The 21,408-nt window shown below is 39.2% G+C and overlaps 1 protein-coding gene and 1 long non-coding RNA gene across 3 annotated transcripts in view; one reads left to right on the forward strand and one right to left on the reverse strand.

Annotated features, from left to right (window-relative positions):
* Positions 1-13,304, forward strand: part of LOC111260924 (CLIP-associating protein 1-B) — a 39,103-nt gene extending 25,799 nt beyond the window's left edge. Inside the window, exons 9-25 of one of the 2 annotated variants that reach the window (XM_022834037.2) lie at positions 208-298; positions 497-735; positions 1,131-1,252; positions 1,570-1,722; positions 3,595-3,759; positions 5,226-5,333; positions 5,656-5,806; positions 5,998-6,069; positions 6,950-7,067; positions 7,386-7,559; positions 7,760-7,864; positions 8,027-8,278; positions 8,559-9,182; positions 9,592-9,771; positions 10,097-10,312; positions 11,125-11,505; positions 11,925-13,304. In XM_022834037.2, the coding sequence (XP_022689772.1) occupies positions 208-298; positions 497-735; positions 1,131-1,252; positions 1,570-1,722; positions 3,595-3,759; positions 5,226-5,333; positions 5,656-5,806; positions 5,998-6,069; positions 6,950-7,067; positions 7,386-7,559; positions 7,760-7,864; positions 8,027-8,278; positions 8,559-9,182; positions 9,592-9,771; positions 10,097-10,312; positions 11,125-11,505; positions 11,925-12,035 (3,262 nt within the window). In that variant the 3' untranslated portion in view covers positions 12,036-13,304. The remainder of the gene's footprint in view (positions 1-207; positions 299-496; positions 736-1,130; positions 1,253-1,569; positions 1,723-3,594; positions 3,760-5,225; positions 5,334-5,655; positions 5,807-5,997; positions 6,070-6,949; positions 7,068-7,385; positions 7,560-7,759; positions 7,865-8,026; positions 8,279-8,558; positions 9,183-9,591; positions 9,772-10,096; positions 10,313-11,124; positions 11,506-11,924) is intronic. The other variant, XM_022834038.2, reaches the window with a different exon arrangement.
* LOC111260927 (uncharacterized) lies at positions 11,432-21,375 on the reverse strand. Its single transcript, XR_002680643.2, has 4 exons — positions 20,729-21,375; positions 20,111-20,167; positions 16,037-19,845; positions 11,432-11,542 (listed from the first exon to the last, which is right to left on the reverse strand). It is a non-coding gene; the product is annotated as an uncharacterized LOC111260927 (long non-coding RNA).
* Between the last annotated feature and the right edge of the window lie 33 nt (positions 21,376-21,408).

The raw sequence follows: 21,408 nt of genomic DNA on the forward strand, positions 1-21,408 counted from the left end.
ATAATAGTAATAATTTAGATTTCAATGGCAAGCATATCTATCATTTACATAAAAGTTTACATAAAGAATCAGTGTATCTCTTTGTCAAAGAAAAAAACAAGGAAAATGTGTATTACGTGCCGAATGAGTACATATTTTGATCAGAATTTTTCAGTTGACCAGGAAATCTAATTAGAGGATTTTTATCCCCATACGTAAAATTCCCAGCTACCTCTGCGTCCAGCTGAATACGAAAATGGATCGGTTTTGCGAGATATTATTGCCTTCTCTTATTCTGCTTTTGGGAGCGAGCGTCAAGGTAAGGGACTCTGCTCAATAGAGATCATCAGAGCGTTCTATTCGACAGATTTTACAAAGTGACGATTTGATCTCAGTGTCTCGTAACGGCTTTGCATAACATTGTGTCTACTATACATGTATTGCTTGCTTTGATAGCATGATTAGGTTCATAGTAAACGAATTGAAAAATTCAAATACAAACGATTCTTCTGTACAGGTAATGTCAACATCAGCCGTTGTTTGTATCCGGTTCATTGTTAAACACGTCCCTTCACAGCGGCTAGTTCCGATTTTTATTCATAATCTGTCTTCGAAGAATCGCGATCTCCGACGGCACTGTTTCGAATTTCTCAATGAAATGCTTGTGCTGTGGCCCACGTTTACTCTTGAGCGGCATATAGCCATACTTCAGCAGGCAATTAAAGCTGGTCTATCGGACGCAGATCAGGAGGCCAGGTAAATAACGACAATAGATACCCTATGATTCAAAATAAAGATCACATTACAAGAAAACTAGGAAATGGAAACTATAATAGAAAACTAAGGGATAAACTAAGAAGGTATACTTTAAGCTTTTTATTAATTTTAAAGAACCACATTTTTTAAGAAGGTAACGATTATTTTAACTCTGTTAACATACAAAAAATAAAAAAGGCAACTATATATAACGAATCTTTTTTTAATTATGTAGAGCTGATATATTTGCACTAGTTTAGATTGCGAACGGCGAGTATATATACATATGGGAAATTTGTTTGTTTGTTTGAAGAGACTCAAATACAAATAATGCTAGATAATCTTCACTAGCGTCATTTTCTATGTATCCTTCGTTTGTTATGGGTGTTTTCTAGATCACATTCAAGGAAAGCTTTTTGGGCGTTTGCGGAACACTTCAAAGCGCAGGCTGATTCGCTTTTGTTTTCGCTCGACTCAAGCAAACAAAAAATGCTCCACGGCGAACTTGGGGGAGGTGGTGAGTTCTTCATTTAGTTCAAGCTTGTTATTAATGTAACCGGACTATAGACTAAAATTAGCATTAAAAAAAATTATTTATTTCAACTAAACATAACTACTAAGAAGATATATATATATATAAGATATATATATATATATATATATATATAGGGTATTATTTTATGATTTGTTTTCATCTTTTCGATAGAAATTTCTCACGTTATCACACGTTGCAAAACCTTCCGTAGCTCAACATTTTCATATTACAGTTTGAACGTGACGTTCACTATTTTAAATTTGACACTAGTCCGTATCATATCTTGCCCACTTACCCAGGTATGTCCAATTCGTCATCATCGTCCTCTTTAAACAATTTGGGTCGGGGGACCCGTTCGGCTTATGGTAACTCCATGGAATCTCTTCGACATGGCGCGTCAGCCGGTGTAGGCAGTACATCTTCGCGCTCGCATCTGGCTTCGACCTCCAGGCGTATGTTTGGAACATCGCAACTTCACAACAAACCAATAGATAAACGAGCATAATTAGAATACACCACTTACTTAAAGCAGAAGTGAAAAAGATGGTACAGCGATTGGATTAGGTCAAAGGTTTCACATTGCTGAATGGTGATTGTTTGTAGCTAGTTATTATTATATATCATTTGTTTTAAGCTGCTCTTGCGCAGTAACTTGAACTATGAAACTATAGAATACCAGAAGTTATTTGACGTAAAGTTGTCGGGAAAGTCTGAGTAATGCATCAGTCACAATCAGTTATCAAATGTTAGTATTTATCGAAACGAAAGGAGACAATTAATTCTCTTTTTATATCTGCGGAATTGCATCGGCATCCTGCTGCTAGGATCATCGCAAAATAGTCAAATGCTTTTCATCGAACGTAAACAAGCAGGTTTTCCTGTGACAGGAAGCTCAGGATTATTGCGATTTCTATGGCGAATTTATGAACGCATAATGAATTTAGCTGCGTGTTTAACATCTGGATTTTTCTCTACTCGTTTCAAGCTTTATAATTCCAATATTTCGCCTTTTTTTGAACTCTATTTTTAAAACAAAAAAGCTGGCTTTAATAGCAGTTTGAACTAACAAGGGTTGTTAAGATAAGCAGGGCATATGACAAAGTGTATCTCCTTCATGCAAGTAGGCTCATTATATACTTGGAAGTGCACACATATATGCAGGGTAAGGCTAACGTTCCTTAACCGTTTAAAATAATCATTGATTCTGGAAGTTGTTAAGTGACTTTTTTTCAATTAATTTACATTAACTACATTGTTCTCTTTTGTTTTTTGACAGATGTCAAATGAAGACTTTAAAACCGTCCAGTCCATAAACGTTTTTTTAAATTAAATTTTTTCCAAAAAATTGCACGGAGGCTTTGGCCTCATCCTGTTCATATATATATGTATATATATATATATATATATATATATATATATATATATATATATGCATCTAAATTGATAGATAATAGAGATCGTAGTGCGTTTTCTGCTGCACGTTTCAGCAATGTAGTGCTTTTAAAACAGTGCGCATTAATCCCATAAGTGACCATCGGTCCATTGCATTGAGTCCGCATATTGTTAATCAATTTCCCCGTCCAACTGAACCGATTTTGGTGTTTGTTCATCCAGTGATTGTTATTTCGTGTTATTATTTAGGTCATGTCTGTGATAGTTGGCGATTGGTATCGTCGTTGTTTCGGTAAAGTAAAAACCCTTAAAGATCCAGTTTGCTTAAATGAAATTCTCATTAATCCCGTACCCAGCACGAAAACCCAGCCTATGACTATACAAAACGCCTGAACTTTTTCTTCTATCTATTGCTGCATTAGGTATGATCATATGGATGTGGATGCCTGTTCATCCATGCGTATACTAATCGTGGTTGTAAATGTAATGTTTCGTATTGTTAGCTTACATTTCACTGGCCGGTAGCCAAAATAGTGAGTAGTCGTATTTCTCACAGAACTATTTTTTTCATACGCAAAAAACAAGAAAGTAATTTTTAAATTCTGCGCTCCATTACATGATAAATACGTTCTGAGCAAACGTAATTTTATGAAAACGCTTTATTTCGAAATAATGCTTATTTGAGGAAGGCTTTAGTTGACAATGTGAAAAGCGTACACATCGACATCTGAAGGAGGCATTTATTATTTGTGGTTATTATTATATTTATTGACCTTGTTAATATTTTTTGCGCATTCTATTGGCGTGTCCTTAATACTGATTGCTCTGTATTCCTACCGAAACATCAATATTCCTCTATACGTTACAACATTCACTTTGACCCCGTCATTTGCTATGACCAATTTCATGGGTTGTAAACAATGCACGTACAGTTCCCCAGGCCGTGGGTTCGGTCCAACAACGCAGAGCCAACTCCGCCATCGATATGGCCGCTGCTAAGTCCTCGAGGCTCAAGGCCCTCTCGAAAACACCATCAACAGCATATGGATACGGGTGCACTTCACCTTATGCCACGCCGGGGACAGGATTGTCGCTGCGTAAGTTGTGTACACACGATCATCATCACGTTTCGGGAGACAACCCGGAAAATGATGGCGGAACTAAATAAAAGTCGACGAGCACTTTTTTCACTTATGCCATTATGCTCGTTGTATTAGGAAATCCATCGGGTGGAAAACAAGGCAAAAAAATATTTAAAAAGTTACAGCTTTTTTCTACCGATTTATCTGCGAATGGTACTATTATTTGTACATTATTTGTAATGAGCCGGGCTGTTCTGAAATGTCGTTATGCTCACGCAGAAATCAGTGACGGCCATTAATACTACCAAGGAAATCAACAATGCAGTGATTATAATTGTACTGTAATTGTTTTATAATTACTTGGTAGAGTTTCGTAATGAAACTTCGTGTGGGTTGACTGATCTCAAAAATTATCTTGGACAACAATTGAAGTTTGCAATATCCCAGGGTCAACAAATGAAATTTGTCTTTTCGACTTCATTCAACTACATAATTTTCGTCATTTACTATCGTAAGTATTGAATTCATTCAGTAAAGTATTTCGCCTCCTCCTTATTTTTTTACGTATTTGCTGTTTTCACTTTCACCGATCGAGCTATTCTGTAAATGTAAGTATAAATCAACTGCCTGTGGCACGCTTTCATGCTCTCGCCTGCCGTCCCAATTGTCATTTTCATGTGCTGATTGTTAGCGGTTAGCGGAAAAGAATATTCCAATAACGTTTGTCGATGTTTTTGAAATGAATCGCTGAAATGTCCTGCTGTTTTGTAGCAACGGCTGTCTTCCCTTACGAGCGGCTTCTTTCGTCTTTTCTTCAATGATTGTACCATTTGGTTTTTATTCGTCCCTGTAATTCTTTGCTGACTAAAAATATTGGCAAAATGTTCGATGGCCGTATGCCATCCAGTGTGGGCATAAAAGTCCTGTACGGCTGAAATATTGATAGTATGTATTGTTAAGTGGCGAGGTATGGTTGATTGATTCTGTATGGGTAAATGCAAGTGGGGACTGGTGCATGGATGGCATTTTGGCAAGATATTTCATCGCATGAGCGCCATGAAACGGTTGCGTGATGGCAATTAATCTACTAAAGACATGATCTTATGTAAATTTGATGCGACTTCAACAGTTGTATGTGCAAAAGATCGAGATATGAGGAAACGCATTACATATATGAGCGAAATTCGTATAGTAACTTTTTTGTAGGCATAACCTGACAACGTTTTCTCTATAGTATGATAATTGACATTAACTTCTTTGTAATTAGTAACGATCTGGCTGCGAATCCACTAAATACACGTTACGTAAACGGTTACATTAAATCGTGAGTAAGTAAGGGTGTCTTAGCTTTGTTTAAAATGGCCACAATTTTATAGCACATAAAGACCCCTCTGTCCATGCATAAATGGTAAAGCTTCCCAAATTTACTACTTAGAAGACAAATTGTTTTGTAATATACGGACGTAATTCATTTCCTTTAGCGAGGTCGACGGCAAAGGCATCTCGCGCAGAGTCCGTTTGTTCAGCGGTTACTTCGCCTGAAAGGACACCGCAACAGAGCCGGGGACGTCAGGTCTCTCAGTCGCAACGTAAGTATCCTAATCAAGTATTTCTCCTTCGAATCGATAGTAACACGGATCATCGCGATAATTCTCAATTTGTGATATCCCCAGTTTTTTGGGTCGAACTGTTACAAGAATCGGCAGATTTTTTCATAGTAGCTTGATATGAATAAACGTGTCGGATCTTATGTCCGGTGCTGCTTTAGTTAAGAATTGCACCAAATGAGTGGCTCTCTGTAGCACGAAATGCAATGTCCATGGCCAGATTTCGAACCACCACTTGTTTCTGACTTGCCACTGCATTATCACGGTGCCAATAACTTTTTATGTTATGTACACATTGTTATAGCAAATTCGCGGTCGGCGTCACCATCGTCTCGATGGAGTTATGCGACCTACGGCGGCGGACCGGGGGGTGTCGTAGGAGCCGACGGCCAACGGAGAGCCGCTTCCAGGTCACGAATCCCTATGCCGACCTCCAGGGATCCTTCTCCATCAAGGTACGTGTTACTCGAAAGCGTGTCATGATAAAGTTAAATAAAATGACCAAACTATAGAGTCGAAACTGTAGAGTCGAAAAAAGATAGCTTGTCTAATAGCCCTTAGGGTCTTGTACTAATGCAATGAATGTATGTCAGTCCTATCTTTAATTTGTTGCTAATAATTCATGTGTTTACCTCATGTCGTGCAGATCTGTAGGTTCACAATCATCGTCCTCCGTACTGAGCGACAGTCAACGCCGTCGACGAAGTTCCCTTTCAAGGTAGGTGTTTTCCATAAAATATTTTATTATTCCCTCATTATTTTCTTTTTTCCATAAATTATTTTCTCATAAATAAAAATATAAAAAGGTAAATTGTCACTTACTCTAATGTTACCTGTAAAAAAGAATCAACCTTCAGATGAAAAAGCGAAAAAGTCTTAATAAGTTTACTCCAGATTTATTAATAAATCTTTAAAGGAGCTATCATTTTTGGGGGGGGAGGGGAGGGGGTATGAGCTCAACAGCTTAAACTTAGCTTGCATTAAAATAATAAATGATTAAAAGCATACGTTTTATCCGACCAAGGTAACCTTTTTATTTCAGGCATTTTACTAACGACACTTTGCACCATTTCTACTTCGTTTACTACTTGAATTTTTTACTGAAAGTGACGGGCGATATGTGCACATTCCAGAACTTATTTCAAATATTTACAATTCAAACATTCTACTTTTAAATCTTTCTTAATTCATGGTCATCTTAGATATCAACTGTATCCTGATTTGACTTTTCTTTACAAAACTTTCTATTTTATAAATAAATTGATTTTCGAGTTTAAGTAGGACACCGGCGTTTTATCCCTTACCCTACAAATTCTGGTACAACGTGCTTAGTTTTGACTTGTTTCTGTAATTCTGTAGAACTAAGCGTTGTCTTATTGCCATTGTAGCAATAATATCGTCAGGCAGCGTTCTCGTCACATCGAATTGATGCCGTCAATTATGCTCTCAATTGTACAGCTATTAGTGTTGCCTTGCCCTTTTCAGTAGTTAGCTAAACTGCTCGTTTCGAAGTTGATTACCTTCACTCGATCTTATATCATTAACAATGCTTGGTCTATTATCACTATCGACTCTTATTTACTGCTGTGTATTTTTAGGTACGGCAGGAGTGAGGCCGTCACTATCGTCCCATCGACGCCGACGGCAGCCGAGAAATTGTTGCGAAATTCCCGAGAAGCTGAGGAGCGAATGGCGGAAGCGTTAGGGTCGACTGCGGTGAGTGAGCGATATTACGATTCACGAGTATTACGAGTATTCACCGCTGCTAGTAGAATATTTTGACTAAATATATACAGTTCTATTATATCTAATATACGGATCTACGTAATTTTTTTTTTGTATGAAACGAAATGGCTAGATAGAAGGTGCAGCGAAAAATTGAAAAAAACTACAATACAACAACAATATTCTCAAATTGCTGCCGTATCTTGCTTCATGCGTCGTTTCTTAGCTAGCCAACCAGCCAATACAACTGTTAGTACGCACATAAAATCATCGTCAAATGAAGAAAAATGGTATTTCGCCTAATTTCAGATCCGAACGCCGTTGTCCTCATATGGGCGTCAGTCGTCCTTCGGACTATTACACCGAGAAGACAGCGACGCCTCTTCAATTGCATCCGACAGATCGTTCCAACATGAAGATGTACCCGAGATTCTCGCGAACCTCGCCTCAGTTCATTGGTCCGATCGCAAGGATGGACTGGCGGTGAGCACTACCAACTTTTGCCAATTATCTGCCTCCGTTCGCTTACGTACAAATATAGAAATAATTATTGAATCATTGGGATCATCACTGCATTAGTCGGAGCGGGGTATGAATGATAAATATCAGTATGTATCTCATAATACACCGGCTCGTGTGTTCCTCTTCGACTAACAACTTGGACTATTTTCTGTGCTTTATAGGGCCTGTTGTGCCTTCTACGTAACCAGTCCCACGCGTTAAGTGATCCTGATCTTCAGAAGGTCACCCAAACCCTTACAAAAATGTTCATGGATCCTCATACCAAGGTGAGATGAGCCTAACAAATATACTAAATTTGTCCCGCCAAATAACTCATTACAGGTCGATAAGTTGCGGTAAATTATTGTTCAGCATCTTTATAACAGTTGTTGCATGTCATTTGAACATATAATAAAAATGAAACTGATGTGTTTTTTTGCTTTTTTAAGGTATTTTCGCTGTTTCTGGATACGTTGAACGAGCTGATAACAGTGCATTCAAGCGATCTGCATCGCATCGGATTCTTGAGTGTTCTTCTGACAAAGTTATTTATAAAGAGTGGTCAGGACCTGTTGGGGTCCGTGGTAGCCAAAATTGGCCGCACAATGGATCTCATTCGGGCTTCATTTCCTCGGCACGATCAATTCACTGTCATCACTCGATTTCTCAACGACCCCGCCCATTCTTCCAGCTCAGCCAAGGTATGACTCAAAAACGACTCTCCAATAGTTGCGTGTTAAGGAGTTGCGCCACAGATTGTATGGTGATTGTCTGGTCGAGAAGATGCTTTAGCATTAGATCGAGCAGACCTGGTCAACTTGAAAGTATTTAGAACAGCAGGAATAAGCATGCAAGGGGACTCGCTAGACTTACTATTAAGAAAAACCAGTATATGTGCATAAAATAAAACAAATTTGATTGTTAAAATTTCAGCTGATTAGCTACTCACTAATATTTGTCTAATACCCCGTTCGACGATAGGTAAAACTAGGCGTACTGAGCTACCTCGAAGCACTTACTTCACTAATGGATTCAACGGAACTGCCAGCACACGATCCAAACCTTCGGGACACCCTCCTCAAGATTACGGCTTGGGCTGGTGATTCCCGTCACCCTGAACTTCAACAACGGGCCCGACAAGTAATTGTATCGTTGTACCGGGTGAAAACGCCCTATTTCTCGACAGTCATCACCCAGATGGCACCGGAGTTTCAGCGGACAGCTCTTGACGTCATCCAAAATCAGCTGAAAATTGCTGGCCAACAGGGCGGAACGCTCAATAACCACTCAACGTCTCCAAAGCCATATACCGGACTTGACGGCACCGGATCAGTGCCGTTGTCACCATTAAGTGGGCCCCGATCACGGCTGGGATCTGCCCATCAAAGTCCAAGCCCGCAACGGTCATTTGAAGACGAAAATACCGAAAACTTCCGAGCGAATCCCACTACCCAGCTCAAGCTCATGCAGGCCATCTACCGCGAGCAGCACCATCAAAGCTCTGGCGGTGGGGGAAGTAGTAGGCCAAAATCAATTGACGATGATGCTGACAGTTATAAGACCCGGTTCAGCCAGGGCTCATCCTCGTCGCCGAAAGCGGCCACGGTAACTATTTAAAAAATGATGGAGAGATTACGTACGATTAGGTTCTACCAGGTAATATCCGTGACGGTGCGGCAGTAATAGTTTCGACTCAACTAACTAAACGCCAAGTGACATGATTTAGATATGAACCCGGGTGGAGACATTCTTTCGTATTAAAAGGGGTACATTGTCTGAAGCAATGTTTAGCTAGGATAGTACAGAACGCAAAACTGGAAATTTTACCAAGCGGAGAAAGAATCTTTTAACAATAGCGGTCTTTCTTGGCTCTGAATGATATCTCACAAACGTGGTGAATGGGCAGCTTTTTAAGTGAACAAATTTTGCTATTGCTTGTAAGGAATAACAGGTCATCTATTGAGCTTGATAATTAAGTGTCCTGTTGCTTTCTGGAATGTTGCTTATTTCATAGCCTCAACAATCGTTGGAATTGGAGAGTGTGTCTGTCGCGTCAGGAATATCGGCAGGGTCCACAGCGGCAAAGAGCTCTGCCTCTGAGAGACTCGCTCATTGTGTTCAATTGCTCTCGTCACCAATGAACTCAGCTGAACAGAAGCGGTCTGCCCTTGCGGAACTCCACATCCTCATCAAGGTTGGAAAGGAAACGGTGATTTTTACGGGTTATTGTTTTTGTGCAAGTGCATGTAACATAATGCACGCTGATTCGAGACGCATCTACTCAAAACTCACCCAAGCATAAAACCTTGACAATATTTTTAAGTAAAATACAAGCGATAGAAGTGTTTTGTAGTTTGCATATTTTACATACCTCTACGACTGTTCCTCTACAGCATAACTTAAAACACGAAGTTCCTTTACAACATATGACTTCATGTAGACGTTTCACTTATATTCGTACTAGTTCAGTGGACATGGGGACTGGGTTACATTAGTCGATGCTGTCATTCTATTTCCAGGAACCATCACTATGGGAGTCGGACACACAGTTTCGTGCGGTGTGGCATGCGCTCTTGGTCAACTTGGCGGATGAGGGAGGTCGTGAAGGCATTCGAGCACCGGCCCTTCGAGGTTTGGCTGAGCTCGTTCGTCGTCGACCCAAGCATGCGCAATCATCTCAAATGGCCCAGTCCGCACTCGAAGCGATTATTCGAGTCAATAATGATAAAGACAAGGTATGAACTGGCTGCTGGAACGATGCTCAGTAGTTATAAAAACGGCGCTAAATAATTTTTCGAAGGCTGATATGTCAGTGTTGGTGGCAACCAAAAGGTTTTTTCAACTATAGAAGCTGGTTGTTTTTTACTAATTAAAAGTTTAAAAAAATGCTTACGTTGCTATTGATCACTTATTACTTCGGGCGGCTTATGCTGAATGTTTTCTTTAATAGATCTATGAAACGGCATGATAACAATGTATCATAATAGCCCTTACCAACGACGGTCACATGCTACGGTTATGCTGGATGCTTATTATGGCAACGTGTTCAAAAGGATACGCCTTAGCTTGGTACAGCATGCCTATTGAAATTGAACCTCGCAAGGCGCGAATTCCCACCCATATACAGAACTCATTTCAAGCTATTTCATAAGCTGGATATGCACAATCTACAAAGCCTTTTTGTAAATTCTGTAAAGGTGTTCTTTTTCTGAGACATACCTACTGTCAAATTTAAAAATTCCATTTTGTAGAGTGATAAGTGGACACGTTAATTTTGTGCTATCTCAAAAAGTTTTCTAAAATTATAGGTATATCTATTTCTGTTTGAGAAATTTATTTATTTGCTTATTTGAGAATACGATATTATCAATATTTATTTTTTGAAATATTGATTGAACCACATTCGGTACTAGCCCATTAAATATGGGCATTTAGCAAATGGCAAACAGTAGGTCTACCACGTAATTGAGTCCTTATTACTAGCATTTTCCCGATTTCCATTAGCATAATATATCTGTGTTTAATGTTTTAACTTTGAACTAAACAGGACGTTGTGAAGCTAGCAGACGACGCGGTGTGCGCACTGGTAACATCAGTCGAGGCTACGGCGATGGCTCAGGCCTGCGCGGCTTGCGTGGCCTCGGCTCTTGTTGGTGGTCCTGGATGTGGAGATCCCGGTCTGACCGGAATCACTGCAGAATCGTGGGCCATCTGTGCAGCGATCAAGGCGGTAACGCGCTTAGCCGAGGTGCTTGATGCTTCAGCGGCAAAGCCCCAACTGGCAGTTCTCGGCCCTGAGCTGATCCGTGCTTACAATCATCCCGAGTCATCAGTTCGTAAGGCTGCCGTATTTGCGCTTGTCGGGCTTCATCAGCGAGTTGGTGCTGACGCAATGCACCCCTACGTCAGCCATCTTCCCGGATGCAAGGTATCCGCATTCTTCTAAACAGCGCACTCGATTTAAACTACAGAAAATAAAATTTGTCGAGTCTATTTCAATTAATTTAATTGCTTGAGTGAGAACAAATCGTCATTTTAATATTTTTCTTCTGATTATGTTTCTGTCGACTGGTATCGATCCACTATCTCATACGTACTTATTACATCATACCGCGAATTTACTTCTATTATTATCTTAGTGAGATTACCTATCTATTAATATATCTATTAATATAACATATTAGGCTATATATTAACACAATCTAAATCTGTATTATCAATGCATTGAGGTGAAAGTATATCATAACAAATTATGTACTACTTATTTATAACATACGAAGTCATCACTGTCATCGTGAAGGATGACAACAGGCTGTCTAATAGTCCGTTTCCCGCAAAACATTACAGCTACGCTTACTAAATCTTTACATTGAGCGTGCAGCTCAGCAAACAAATGGTCAACCCCGGGGCGAATCATCACCGTCGCCTTCGAGTTGTAGCAACGCCTCAAACCTCTAGAAGCACCTTGGCCTTTGACGAGGAAGAAAACGAAGATGAACATTCTCCTCTCGACGTTGCAAAAATAAAAGTCATTGACTGCAAAATCTGATGACACTCACCACAATACACTATTAATCTTTGTCGTTTACCGCTTTTGCGCCTATCTACAGTAAATTCACCAGTACCTTCAATGTTTGCTATCGGGGTGGATTGTTACAGAAAACTTAAGTCGATTGTGGACGATATAACTTGTACTCGCTAGCTCTACCATTTGCTTCTTTCACAACTTCCTTTGTCTTCAAATCATATTTATAGTAGCTAATTCCTGCGAGAATATTTTCGGTCCGGTCCAAGCGAACATATCCATAAAAGTAAAAAGAAAGACGGGAACTTAAAGAGGTCTACCAGTTTTGACGCAGCTGACAGCAGAAATTACGACAAAGCGAGCAACGTCAATATGAGACTGACGATGTCTAGAGAATACGAAAATGTTGAGCAAATGTTATATACCTATGCTTGCATTGAAGGACTAATTACAAGAACGACGGCTCATTCTATCGAATTTTATTATGACAAAGTACATGAGCGTAATTGAGGCATCTCAGTGAAGCTTCCCTATCGCTAGGTACAATAGGCGATAAGGGGTGCAGTGTATATGCAGTGACTATTAATATTTTTAGTATTATTATGAATAGAATTAGTATGTCTTGTAGATGCATGTTATTATCTATAAAATGAATCAATTGCCGATAGCGGTCGTATGTTTGTTACAATATAATAAGCTGCTTGTGTAGAGGCAAGAGGAAAGATGAAAAGGATTTACATGTAATGAATAACCAGCTTTCTGACCAACGGCCATCAGTTGGCCACTGTAATGCAAGGCTACTGGACGCCGTATATGTAGCTGAAATAAAGCAGGACAATTCTAGCCTATATGGTAGAAAAGATATGTGAAAAGACTAGAATGGGGAATGGGATGACTTTTATTGTTTTTGCTGAGAAAATATAAGGCAAATGTTCAATCATCACAAAATTGGAAAATGGAAAGATCGGTTAAAGAAAGCGAAAGATGAATCATATACGGACTTTGTAAGGGGAATGGGCACAGGGTCTCCTTGGCGCAAAACAGGGCAATATATCGTATTCCATGAGAATTTCAAAGCGAACACAAGCCTGCATCAATTTCGTGAGAGCTAAGAAATTGAGACACGACCAATAGTAACTGAGATGCAACGTAAAGATTACGACAGGTATTGTAGAAATAAAGAGTTCAACCATCACTCGGGATTGCAGTAGTGTACTTAATCCCCAGCCCGTCTACAGATCAGAGGGGGTTAAACATAAGTGCTCGTGCAGGATAGCTGACGCAGCAAAACAACGCTCGTGAAAAACATCTCATTAAACTTTCTACCGATCTCTATATCGACAATGGGATGTTAATGCATCAATATTATCGAGATAGAACATGGCACACATCATGAAACACACTGAACTGGACTCGGTTACATAGAAAATAGACGAAAATAGAAACGGGACATGTTCACCCTCACGTTGCATAGTGTGGTCGCTGTTTTTTTTGGGGAAAACGACGATGATTGTAGCCAGTTGAACGCTGACAAAGAAGTGTTTTCATGGCTAATACTAGTAGATGGGCTAGTACTTGTAGATGATTACATCTTCTACAGAATGAATCGATATAAATGTATAGCCTCATACGCAAAAACACACAGACACAAGCGCACTGTTATATGGTCTGTGTTAGCATAGGAAAAACGGATATGCTACGTGAGAGATGTTGATCGAAAAGAGAAACTAGCACATGAATATAGAGAACGACAAAGACAAACAAACACAGAATGATATGTTACGTAAACAAATATACACATAGAATGGGTCGAAGATGCGAGTGCCACCATGGTGATGGTAATGGAACGATCCGTGCATAGTGACATAGAAAGCACTTATTATTGTGACCGGCCTTTCTGAGGCTTCTATTGAGGTTCGATGACAATGATGGTGGTGATCAGCATAGGAATGTTATATGAACACGACGGATACTGGATTAGGAAAAAGACTAGTAAGAATCAGAGAAAAACGTGGCGAAATTCAAAAACAAACAGCGATTACTATGAGTCCCATTCAAAATAACATTACACCGGACATAAAGAAACGAGACATTAAGACTATGACAAAACAATTATTACTATACTGAATACTTATTGTTGCGCAATGAGACGAGTAAGAGAGAGTGAGAAAGAAAGAAAGAAAGAAAGAAAGAGAGAGCGAGAGAGAGAGAGAGAGAAAATAAATTCCATGTACTTAAACGCTAGCTTTCGTCAGTAGCTTCGCGGAATAGCTGAAATAACATAAAATGGCGGTGACTCGCTTAGTAAACCCGCTTAAACCTACTTTTTCTTTTCGGAATGGTGGGATTCATTGCTCTAGGTGACCCGAGTGAATAGAGTTTGAAATCATTGATGAATCGATACGACAAGAGTGCTTCTTGGAAGCGAGTAGACATACAAAAAATTATCGCAAAGTGCCAACAGTATCAAAAAGACAGGTAGATTGAACGGTTTTTATCAAAGGCGCATTTAGGAACGCAGTTCTACGTTCTGTTTCTTACGCTTACATACATCCTATAGGAATTATTAAATGCTTGTATTTGTGCACAGGTATCGTGTCAGGTTAGTCGATTGCGCTAGAAAAGGTTTTATATGCGCTTTTATAAAGCCGGACTAGTCCAGAGGCTTCTTTCACTCCAGGGGACCCTAATAGAGAGAAACCGCTTGCTTTGCTAATAACCGAGCCAGCCGAATAAAGCAGTTTATCATAGTAATAATAACATAATGGTCTCCTTATATTACTTGTAACCGAAATGCGACCTTAATTTAATAAGTAAAATTGAACTCTTTCGCGAACAGTTTCGGTAACTGGCGGGGCAAATTTCACGTTACGATGAACTGCAGTGAAGTTATCGTTTATTAGCATAGAGCTATCATCCTATTATGTCGTGCGTCATGACCCTACGAAACATTGTATTAAATTGTCAGCATATAAACTTGATAACAAGTCTAAGTTGAGCGTACGTTCACGGTTCACTATATATATATATACATAGTGAACCTTGAACGTATACATATATACATGTATACGACGATTATTGAAAAAAGAACACAGGGAAACACATGAATAAACGAGGAACTAATCATATTAATCATTATTTAAATAACAGAATGAATCAACAGAAAGTAGTGATATACGCTGCGGTATCAATTCGTAGCGGCTGATAACATCGCCGGCTGCACAAGGAAAAGACGTTTATCTTTTCGGTCCAGCTCCGGCGGGGTGGTGTGTGAAGCCCGCAGAATTGTGCGAATAAGAATATGGGTAAATAATTACAGAGAAATAATAACATTTTGCTGACGCACTTACGTTGAATGCAGATAGGCCACAATAGTTTAACGGCGAACGTATCACTGCTTCGAGCGGTAATTATGCTGTTGCAGCACGACGCCTATACGTTGTCAATGTACTAGGTACTGTACAAGGCTATCGCCATTAGGTATCATGGTCGTCCACAAATATATCGTATAGAAACACACTGACAAGCTTCTTGCTAATTTCACTATGTAGGGGCGGGGGGGGGAAGGGGGTATATATTTAAATTAAACTGAAAAAAATGGCAATCAGTACAAAAGAAATGTGTCTAGCCGGTCGCAAGATTGTGGCATAATTTTTCCGCGATATCAAAAATATTATTACATCTGCGTGCGCATATTTTCTCTGTACTTCATACAATTCTATTGGTGACAAAACATTGAACTTCACTGAGGCAAAGCAAAAAAGTGCAACGCATCTTCTTAGCCTAATTGGAAACGTTAGGATTTGTATTGAAGCGATGCTTGCGCAAGGTGGGTAAACACCGCCCTGTTTGGGTGTCCTGCAGATGATAGTTTCTACTTAATAGCGCGATTCTACAGATAAGTCACGTGTATTCCTACCTATAGCAGTCTTACCAATACCGTAGAAAGCAACCTGTTATGGAATGGTTCGAGTCTCCTGGCAAATCTGCTGTGTGATGAATAACACTGAAAAACAGGTTAGAATAGTAAGACAACTGGCACCACTTAAATTAGCATTATCTAGGCCAAAATAACCGCTTATTTTACACAGAACACAGTCATTGTAACTACTTAGAGAACTACTTCAACTAGATATATATGTGCCAGTTTTTTCTTGAACTTTTAGCGTTTGCGATGAATATGCTGTTCTTTGGCAAATCTATTCTTTAAGCATCCTTCCACCGGTTGAATAGCTCATCGATTTCGTTGCAGTGTAATTGGATTTTGAAACGTGGCCGATTGTTTACTAAACCCAAGTAAATGAACGGAAGAGAAAAGCAACAGCAGACCTTAAATATTAATAACGCCGTTGTTCGAATAGAGTATTTCTATACCAAAGTATGTAAAGAAAGAATAAGAAATTACCTCAGGTCTATTCAGGAATTCTATAGGGTCAAATTCTGTTTGACTGCGTTCCTCTCAGAAAACTATTATAGATCGCAAAGCTTGCCGTGGCTGTCTCGTGACCACTACATGAGTATGTTGCGGTTCAACATTCATGGTGTTCTGATGCCGAAATATCGTCTCCACTAATAGACCATAGTTGAATGATCAAACGCAAGTACCTATCTGCATTAGCCCAGTCATTGTGCTCTACTTAGACATACACTGCATAATACGGTAAAACGCGGTATTGATTACAAAACTTCGTTCGAAACAAAAAAAAATTTAGAAAAAAAAAACATTCTTAACCAGGAAAACTGAAAAAAAACACTAATTTGTTTTGATTTTCTTGCATTACAAGATCACCAAAACAAGGTACAGATCTACAAAATACGAGAGTCAGAAGCTGAAAAAACCGGTGAATTCACTCTGGTTACCAACAAGTTGATTTCTGTGTATTGGTTATTAATTTTCTAGCAGTACATTCTTGGCCTACAAACCAAGATAACGCCGTGGAACGCCAAAGCCGTTCGATTTTAGAAACGTCCGCGAATTGAGTACATCCTACTCTATTTCATTTGTACATATGCGACATAAGTCTTTAAATAGACCTAAAAAACAGGAATCACTGAGTGCAAGGAAAATGATCGGGACATATGGTAAGCAATTTGATCCGAAACGCCTCCCTATTTGCTAGTTCTTTTTGACAAAAATAAGGAAACTATACCCTACAGCCTGCTGCACGTACTAAATAAAGTGATTTTTTGGAACGGCGAACTGGCAAGAGATAAAGTATACCCACGTGAAGTGTCGAACTCAGTTAATAATGCAGAGAGATAAAATGGGACGACGACGTCGTCGATTTTGTACAGAAATCGAATAACCATTGTAAGGCGGTTTAACAAAGCGCAAAGCTCTATTTATGAATGGAGGATTGTTTGTTTTGAGGCGTACTTTGACATAACAGATTCACCGCTGGCGTAGCAGAATAAATACTCTCCACATGTTCGATACTGTAAAAAAAGCAACCAGGAGTGCGAGTTAATACAGGCTGATGTCGGGATAGATGTTTCTAATTATTTGAGCTTGTCACAAAAGACACAGATATATTGAAGCTCCTGCAAATTATAGAAAAAAATCACTTAAGTGATTCATGGTTGATTAGAGCGCAGGCGTACTACAAGTTACATCATGTTAACTAACCCATTGAGCTGTTTATGAGAGGTGAACCATCATAGAAGAAGAGGATGCATTGTAAGAAAAAAACCGGAACGAAGTAAAAAAGGTTACAGCGGCAACTACAATGGAAAAAAGCTACTATAAATGATACTATGAGCGGCGAATAGTTGGAATGAAAGAGAAAAAGTAAGTACTTTGAATGGTGAATATTTCTGCATTGCGTTGAAGTAATAAGCACACGATATATATATATATATATATATATATATATATATATATATATATATATATATATATAACCGAAGTACGTGTGAGATACCGATGAGTCTTCTTGCTGACAAAATTGATTGGGGCACCTAGAACATTACGAAATAAAAATCGATAAATGCTATTAATTCTTCATAATAAACAACGTGCATTTGATCTAATTTTATTTCTTAGATATGTGAATTTTCTTTATTCCACACTAAATATATATATAGAAGTCGTGTAACTCTGAAGTACATGTGGGAAGATCTATATCTACTTATATTACTAATACATAAATCGAGCTTGTCCAAATCAGTAGCACACGTCCTGAGTGTACGTATTGGGCATTTTCTTGCGGGTCGCTAACCTTTTATCCTGAGAAGAACTGTGCAGAAGACTGACAAAATATTTCGGCTCTTACAAAACAAGGTTGCTGTCTCTTCATAGGGCGTAATATGAATTTGAATCGCAAACCGAAACCAGCCACTTATTTTTCACTTTTGAAAATGATGCCCACCAACCTCGACCGCGCTAATAAATCATCAAATTCACTACAAACACGGGCGTTTATTTTGGGTGAATGACCATATTTGAACTGTGTTGTCGAAGCGATTAGCGAATACCTTGTTGCTACCTCTACTATGAATATAACTGGCTCTTTTGCTCTGCACAGGATAGATGAAGTACGTATGATAAATAGTATAACCTGCCTGGAGCAAAACTTACGGTTAGCACTTCGTTATATATATATTTTGTAGTAATCTAAAACCCTCATCCCTCCGTGTTCGTCCAACCTTCCATCTTGTGGTTTTTCTTAGCCTAAAAGACAAAAAAAAAAGGGCCATGGCCATAACACTAGCTTTTTAAAGGCGGTCTATCCATAAAAAACACATTAGTGATCATAATTTTTTTGTTCTAAGAGAGGAAACGTATGGGATGATACATTGTAAAAAAAAACCGAATTACGTATATGATGTTGCAATATCAACACGAGAGACATTATTTTAAGTAGTAGCAATCTGAAGGAAATTTGCTAAGTTACAACTAACAACATAGTTAAAGCTGTACATACGTATATTACTAATGATCAAATAAGCCTGATTGGGCATTTCAGACTAAATGGAACTAGAATTGACTAGTTAGTTATTATTTGATAGCTTCGGTAAATTATAGAATTTGTAGTTATTTTCACTTGTCTATTATACATTTAGATATAAACAATTCTAGGATGTTGATGGTAGACTGTGGAGACTTCTGGAATCGCCGAATTCCATATGGACAGTTCATCACCGTGCAACTCAAAGCAAGATATTGACTTGGAAAATTTATTGGTATACATTAATTCTAAAGTAATTCTAAATACTTTTCTGACCCTAAACTGTGTTCGCTCATGCGAATAAAAGCTGCGAACATTTTGCGGGGTCTTCTCCACTTTTTCAAGTCCACACTTTAAAACTATTGCCTCAAAAACTGTTGGCTGTTAAACCCTGTGAATTTTGCCCTTCAATCAATGAACCAAAGATTACAATCTACTTGGTTAATGACATCCTTAGACAACACTAACATCACACTATTATCAACAGATCTGTAGTGACCAGAAGTGGAGAAGTGTTCTAGTGCCTAATTTAGACATTACTTTAAACAACTTGAGATGCTTTTTAACACTAAATGAAGTGCTTCTACAGCCGGTTCTGAAGCTACATCACCTAATTCGCTGCTTACACCTTCACAGCTAAGCACGTTTCCATTGCAATATCGGACGGACGTTGCGGTCCTTCTACGCATTTTATATGCTCCTTACGTCGGCATCCTTTTTTTTCACAATACGGACGCTGAATTTGGGATCGAGATGCTACCGATCCCAGCAACATGTAGCTTCCAATATGATCGACCTAGCGGGAGGTTGAGGAGGAAAGTCGTGTAGCATTAGCGGGCATGTTTGTTTGACAAAGAAAAAGGTGGTTTGCTAAGCTTTTTTTGTTCACAAATCTAGTTTAGCTTGCTTGATATTCATAATTCGCATTTTACAAATATGCTTTTGTGATTGAAATTCACGAATACATCAGTTGTTGCTTTTAGTCACCACCATCTATGACACTACGCATAACTGAAAAGCGTCGAAGAATTGGAAACGAATGCGGCGTGCACACGACTTACTGAACGAACATTCACAACCGTTGCTGAACTTCCCTTGCTTCTTGTCTGTAAATAGTGCTAATATGAGACATTTGTTTTTAAGTTAAACACATTCAAGCAATAGCACGAATTAAACTGTTTCAGTCTGCTGTAGAATTAGAGGCTTATTATGTGTGCCAAGGGCTACTTAATTATGAATGACCATTAAGTTTTCTCCTATGGCAAAATAGCGCAATGGATTCGTAATCAGTTAACGAGACGTCAATTTTCTATGAAATTTATTATCAATATCGCTAGCATAACGGGTTCACTTATTGTTTGCAAGAAGTATCTTATTTAGAGCAGCCGGTTTTCCTTTCCACTCACGCGTTTTCTATGCCTGTCATACGCCTAGCCAATAGATTCCCGCGATTCGAATTACCTTTTTCTAGGTCTTTTGACGTCTAGCAAACGTTGAGCTCATGATCCGTGATAGCTTTCAATAGACAAACCCTATTTCCTCACTACTAATCTTGATTTTCTCGATGCCATATATTATTAAATGATTTTCACAAAATGTTTTTCACGTTAATTTCTCTGTTGTCTATTTAGCTGTTCAGGCTACAAGAGCCTGTCAAATTTGAATTAAAATATGCTTACCTTTACATTTTATATTGATTCGTTTTTAAGTCAGTAGAGAGACGAACGGCAACATTGATTCGCATTTGTTAGTTCCGCGCGATCACCTCGTCTGCAACGCCCTCTGGTATTTGTTTTGGCCCCGATGCAGATGATGGAAGTGTACGACACTGATCGCTACAGCCGCAGCTGATTCGCCTGCTGTTCGTGTTTCTAGACAGATCGTCGGGTCCTCAACCTCTCCCTTCAGCAGCGCCGATCGACAATGACAGATTAAAAGACTGAGTGAGCCTGCTTCTTGGCCATCACCAGTAACACTGCTTGTCAATATCCACCATTCTAGTCACTTACATCGCACCGTTTCAAAAGCGCTTTACATTCTACGGTCGGTCAGACGCACGAACCAAGCAGACCAATCTCTGGGTCGCTGGCTGATTGCGTCTGTCTGTGCTGTATTTTGTGTATCGAGAGCGTACGGTACGGAACAACACACGGACTCAGTTCTCTCCGTACTCTTTCTGATGAGGGACGGCTAATTTTACCGCGTAGTTGTCGATCTCCGAATCCGTCGCATCCTAGATCTCCCTTTCCTATTGACTGGTTTATTCACGTTGGTCGCCGTTGTCGTTGTCATCATCTGGCACATTTCGTCGTCTAACAAAAACAAAGCGCAAACTGATACTGCTACAGCTCGGAGTGTA

The sequence above is a fragment of the Varroa jacobsoni genome, unplaced genomic scaffold, assembly GCF_002532875.2.
Source record: "Varroa jacobsoni isolate VJ856 unplaced genomic scaffold, vjacob_1.0 scaffold_493, whole genome shotgun sequence".
Classification (NCBI taxonomy): domain Eukaryota; kingdom Metazoa; phylum Arthropoda; class Arachnida; order Mesostigmata; family Varroidae; genus Varroa; species Varroa jacobsoni.